General features: G+C 36.7%; 1 protein-coding gene across 4 annotated transcripts in view; it reads left to right on the top strand.

The window, feature by feature from the left end:
- Positions 1-827: 827 nt before the first annotated feature.
- The window catches only part of LOC149933281 (lipopolysaccharide-induced tumor necrosis factor-alpha factor homolog), a 35680-nt gene continuing 30063 nt past the window's right edge, over positions 828-6444 (top strand). Inside the window, exon 1 of one of the 4 annotated variants that reach the window (XM_090156291.1) lies at positions 828-920. Coding sequence is in view for 1 of the 4 variants with exons in the window: in XM_090156289.1 (XP_090012415.1) it covers positions 1895-1916 (22 nt within the window). In the remaining 3 variants the exon portion in view is untranslated. Of the gene's footprint in view, positions 921-1880; positions 1917-5408; positions 5973-6444 lie in introns of those variants that run through there. The other 3 variants (XM_090156289.1, XM_090156292.1, XM_090156290.1) reach the window with 3 other exon arrangements.

The raw sequence follows: 6444 nt of genomic DNA, 5'->3' as shown, positions 1-6444 counted from the left end.
GAACGAGAATGAAATCGCTTGAATTATCAATTGGACTGAGAAATCAAACTACAAACGCTATTAAATCAAATACTTATTTCGTTGCAGTGGCGGATACAGATAAAACTCAAGGGGGGGGGGCACTAAAAGACATCTTGAGCTATGGGTGTATTAACAAATCATCAAGTCACCCCGCATGTATCCGCCACTGTTTCGTTGAATGCATTAGAGAATATACTAGGTTGGTTGCTAATGGTTAAAAAAATTGTGAAAAGTATTCGGAAATTTCATTAAACGTAGTGTCTCCCAGCAATGGTTTTAAAATCAACCAATTATGTGTATATTATGTCGCTTTGTACATTTTCTAGCCAAAACCACCTTGTAAGTATTTCCAAAGTTTCAAAAGAAATATTTTTGAAGCTAATTTGTTTATGGAAATTACACGTGGTAAAGCGGAAACCGTTAACGGTTACTCTATCGGGGGTCATTCGGTCTTGGAATGGCAGGAATTTGCTGGTTACCCCTCTTAACTGTTTATAAAGCTTCTATTTATGTTAGATTCGTTATTTAGGACGCTCGCTCCTTTCTGCGGGCGCGAATCCCCTACACTTCGATTTGTATATAAATAGAACGAACTAAAAACAGATACGTCATGGTTTATGTAAAAGATGTATTAAAAAAGAATATTTGGAAAGCTTTTCGAGCGCAAGAGCGACTTTCGTCAGTTCGAAAAAGTATGAATAGCCTCGATCAGCTTTCTACAAATTATTTTTAATAAAAGGTTTACGAAGTATCTGTCTATATAGTTTATTCTATACTGGATTTGTAGCTAGCTAAGCTCGATAAAGTTCGAGTGCTTATATGCGTTTTTAACTTCATAAAAGGATTAAGTTCTTTGGTTTGAAAAGTGAAGCCATTGAAGTGATTTTCGGGTATTTCAGGTTTGTGTATATTTATTCCTTTGAAATAAGCTTTTTAGATAAAGTAAATTCAACACTTAGAATGTTTTTTGGGGCTCTGTGATTGTGTTAACTCGTTTTAGGAAATCGATATAGAGGCTGTTCAAAAATTCGTAACGTAAAAAATCCTAACGCATATCCGAAATTACCTAACAAATACTTAACTCCTCATTTGTAATGGTGCCATAAGGGAGCGTCCATTAATTACGTGGGGCTATTTTGGCGATTTTTAGACACCCCATCCCCCCTTGGTGAGATGTCGTGAGATTTGGCTCGACCACCTCCCTCCCCCCCCCTTATATCACATGAGATTTTTAGTGTAAATACGTTAATCTGTGTTTGATTGCGTTGGATTTATTCTAAAAAAAAACATAATTTGCTTAATTATATTTAAGACAAGTTAAGACTAGTATTTATCGCAATTTTACACTGTTTCTTGCTGGGAAAATATTACGTGATATTTGCCGAAACCCGCCCCCCCCCTCTCCTCCACGTGAGATTGGGTGAGACTCGGCTCGACCCCTCCCTCCCCTAAACGCCTCACGTAATTTATAGACGCTCCCTAAACCTTAAAATGATTAAATTTACTTTCAAATGATACGTATTATATATTATTTTACGTCCACCAAACTAATCCTACTATTATAAATGATAAACCAAGTATTAAATCGCGTATTTACGATAAAATAATTGATTATTTTTGTTCTCATCTAAAACTGATATATGGCGTAACATTTGAGCGACCCCTCCACCTCCCCCCTGTAACATTTAGTACCGCTTTTACAAATCCAATCCCCCCCCCCCCTTTACAGAGTTACGTAATTTGTAAACGGCCCCATAAATAATTTGGGACAAGTGGATTATCTCTTAAAGACGGCAGGAAGTCGACATTTCCGGCTAGTACGGGGAGGATCAGAGTGCATCCGCCCCCCTCTAGGAAGAAGAAGAAAATAAGCATGACTGAAGCTTTCGTTAAAGGTTTTGTGCTTATCATTACCTAAAAATGGTTAAAACTCATCGCCCCCCCCCCCCCCAGAAAAAGATCCTGGGTGCGCCACTGGGGAGGATGCAGTTTATTTTTAATTTTCTTTTATATATTACATAGTGGTAGTTTCAGCTAGGAGCAACAAACACAACACCCCACACAAGGAGAACGCAACCCGTCAAAAGTCGTGGATTTTCTTGTGTACGTTTTTCATTGGCTAGACGCTTTAGCGCCTGCTGCCGTCAGAAGGGGAAAATTCGGAAATTGTCTCCCCCCCGCCCGTAAAACGTTCAGCGTAAAGGCTCGTGACGCTCGTCCAATGAAATTCGTACACAACCCTTCGTTAGCGTGTTTAAAGGCTAGCTGCGTTCTCCTTGTGTTTGTTGCTCCTAGGTTTCAGCAACCTGTTCGAATACAAACAAACCTTCAACTAAAACCTTAGGGTCTAATACTTCAAATTTATAGGTAATTTATTGAATTAAACATATAGAATTTCATTTAAGGGAACCAGGTATATTGAAGCCGATTCATTAATTTAAAATTTTCAATTCGAAATATTGTATTATCTTCCCGTCATCAGGGCCGTCTTAAGGCATGGGCTAAATGGGCTACAGCCCAGGGCCCCCAGCCAGTTTTGGGGCCCTGGAAAGGCCAGCCATACAGCCTCTACTCTAGGGATAAGGGTTTAGTTGGTTAAATATTATTTATGCTTATTTAATATTATGTATCTTTTAGTTACGTCTAAAGTAATTTGACTCATCGCCACATCGCGTGTCATACGGTAACAACAATTTCTAAAACCTAATAACGAGTAAAAAATATTGAGAAAGAATTAGAAATATTGAAAAAACTAAAACTTAACCTTCACTTTTTGTCGTAAGTAATGAGAGCTAGATGTTATACTTTTGAAATTGAAAGTTTTGGTTTTATATATATATATATATATATATATATATATATATATATATATATATATAATTTAGCCCAGGGCCCCAAAAGTTCTTAAGACGGGCCTGCCCGTCATATTTTTCTATGACAACACTACGCCCGACGCGTCATCTCTCGGCAGATAAATATGAAAGCTGCAGCCGACGCTTTCAAAAGCCTAGCTCGGGAAATTCCCATAGGATTATGCTGGGTTTTTTCGATTTTGAGATCTTAATCGTTTTGGAAAAATAACGCAATTATAACGGTAAATATACCAAGTTCATTTTTTTAATATACCTAAATAAGGAACATTTGAAATAATAATAAAATATAAAATGCCGAAATTTAAGAACGTTTTTAAGTCGGCGGTACCAGGAATAAAATAAGCTCTCCCTTAAAAATTAAAATCATTGAGAAACCAAAACATATTTTTACATTTAGACATATCTCTAAAACTTCATATCCAACATTGACATTATCAACGGAGGCATCTAGCATTTTTATATGCGTTAATTTGTTCTACAGGGTGTTGGTTATACTATGATGCAATACTTTACTAGCTCATTATTTACGACGGTCATTTGTTATAGAGGGGTGTTGGTTATGCAATGTCTCGTTCTTTCAGCGCTTACGGCTATTTTAATGGTTATTCAATTTTGCTGCCTACTTGGTCTCGAACTTTCGCCGTCTATTTTTAATTGTGCGTTTTCTGTACAGCGTGATTATTGTAAGTTGAGTACTTGGGTTTGTATTTCGGTGCGCATTTTTGTGGGTGCATTTGTTGTTAGAGTATGTGGCGTACTTTGGTTGGTACTTTTGGCGCCCATTTTTACCTGTGGGTGTGATGCTTTTAGCCCCGATTCCTAACAGACTACCATACAGACTCGAGGTTGGAGTCCAACACATACGAACGTGGGACCTCGTTAAAGGACGCTAAATATCAATCACAAAAGGGTTTCCAAACGTACGGCTTAGTTTAAGTTAGTCCGAGTTATCATTCGCGTAACCAATATTGGTATTGGAGTTAGCGAAATAAAGATAAACATTGGTCAGTCGTTGTCTAGGGGTATGAATCTTTTACGCTTACATCAACATTGGAAACAACAATCTGAGGGTATCTAATGGGTTTAATAACACTAATAAATTTAATAGAAACAAGTGCTTGTTGAAATAATGGATACTTTTCACTTGTACGGTATGGAACAAGTGTCTCCTTTTAAGCAGGAAATTTTTTTTGACATATTAAGGCTTAGAAAAATACGATATTCTATTTACAGGTGAAAAGTTTCCATTGTTTTAAAAGGCACTTTACTGGGTGTTTTTAAATTGATCGATAGCAGCATTTTTCGCAAAAACTATGAATTGTAGGAGTACGAACTTTTCAGAGGGTATTCGATTACTAGTAATCGTTTAAAATTTCAACGAGAACGTTAAAGAGCAGACTGTAAAAGGTTAGAATAAACTTGGTTTGGTTAAAATCCGCCTATTTTTCAGTGAAATATTAGCTCATGAAATAAAACTAGTTGGTCGTAAGTTTATTCTAATCTTATTGAGTCTGCTCTTTCACTTTCTCATTGAAATGTTTTTTCTGTAACCTACCGCTGAAAATTACCCCCATTTTCGTGAAAATTAAAATTTATTACTAGTCATCGAATACCCCCTAAAAATTTCGTACTTCTACAAAACATAGCTTTTGTGAAAAACACTTGTATTGATCTAATTAAAGCATCCTGTATAAACAGTGACTTGCAGGTCCTGTCTCTCGGAAATATTACTTCTTGGCAATTTTCTTGAAGATGTTTTATTGAAATATGACAATAGTGCGTAAGTGGTTGTGGCGGAAAACGTATTTAAAATGTGAATTTCTTGATGCTAAAAACATAATATAATACTGACGAGACTTATCTAAAATTATAATTTTCAAGACAGTCGAAATTAATTTAAAAATGTATGTTGATTTTAAGGGGAAAATCGCCAAAAATCACGAAAATGGAAAGATTACCAACTTTTGGGCCCCCGATCACCGAAATTAATACTGGGCGGTCGAGGGTGGGTACTTCCCTGTATTTAACCATTGTAAAGATTTTATTTTTAGAAAAGGTGCTTATTTTGGGGCTACAATACTGTTTGTTTTGAGAAGGTATATGCCTAAATAAATAAACCGAAAGAGCAAGGAAGTTGAAGTTTAATAAAATATTTTCCTTAATTTAATCTACAAAATTGTGGTATTTATTAAAATCTTTACTTAGTTTAAAACGTTTTTTAAAAGAGCCCCCACGAGTCCTTCTTGTAGTTATTTAATTGGCCATTAAGTTAAATTTAATTTACTGTTCGTGGGATAAAATTTAAGATGACTTTACTTTAACCAAACCATTTATACAATATTCATTTTTACTTATTTTGAGTGGAAATGTACACGAGAGAATGTATGTAGGTCAAGGACTTAGCTCTTCTCTTTTCGAGTTTTCCAATATGCATACTTGTATGCTACGACAACAGGAAATCTCTTTATTTGGTACCTCTACCGTTTAATTGCATTTTCCCTTCGGAGAACCAGCATGTTCAATTGTATGAAAAGAGTAGAAGCATACCCTGTGAGTCAGGCTGTGAAACAAACGTTACTATGACGCCGAGTCCGCGCGTTTGGCGAATCGATGCAACTTCATTTGCGAGGGTAACATTTCGTCCGTTTCGAAAATTGTTGAAAAACCAAATGAGTAGGTGTTGTTTTCAATAGCGTTCTCGGAGCTGTTCACACCAAACCTTTCGCGAGCTCCGAAGTTTAATTTGTAAATTATCGCCAACGGTTTTAAGTGGTCCGAAGCTATCAAACGAAAGTTTTAATTATAGACTGGTTAAGAACGCGATAGTCTGGAAATTCTTGGAACGAGTCAGGATTTTCCATGGAGTTTGCTAAGCCTAACAAACTCGACCGATTATCATAATTGACGACCTTAGCAACGAGGATATTAATATTAGCGCTCTTTCAGTTGAAAGCCTTGAGAGGGTAGTTGACATTTACTAAACGTTGGGAAATTTCTAAACATTATCCCGCCATTGAACACTTGTTGCTTCCAGTACTTGAAGAAGGAATATTGAAAATATCACTTCAGTAACGGTAGGTAAATATAGTGTTTTCAAGCTTATTAGATTTAGATATTTTAAAGGGTGTCATGATCGGTACCCTGAAAAATAGGTGTTTCGGCGGCGTTGCGATCGACGCTAAAGAAAATATCGGCGGCGGCACTATGCTTTAATTAACCCTTTCAGTTTACATAGAGTCACACGTACGTTATTATTTAGCCTCACTCCTTAAAATTCAAACAATTATGTGGCCCATTAAGTGTAGTTCTACTTTACCTGAGTGCCTCAGGGAATTTCTATAAGAAATAGTTCCTATTTTGGGGTCATTTTTAGGTGCATATAGGCAATTACAGCCTTATTGTCCCACAATTTTTTTTTTCTACGAAAGTGTACCCAGTGGGGGGGGGGGGGAGTTTTTTTTTACTTGAGTGCCTGCTCAAACAATGACGCAAGATGGAGTTAATAGACAGGTTAAGCCGCGCCGTCGAAACGTGCGGTGAAAAGTGTACA

Source organism: Leiobunum rupestre, chromosome 8 (genome assembly GCF_980474605.1).
Source record: "Leiobunum rupestre chromosome 8, qqLeiRupe1.1.hap1, whole genome shotgun sequence".
NCBI lineage: Eukaryota > Metazoa > Arthropoda > Arachnida > Opiliones > Sclerosomatidae > Leiobunum > Leiobunum rupestre.
This window is presented reverse-complemented; position numbering and strand designations above follow the sequence as displayed.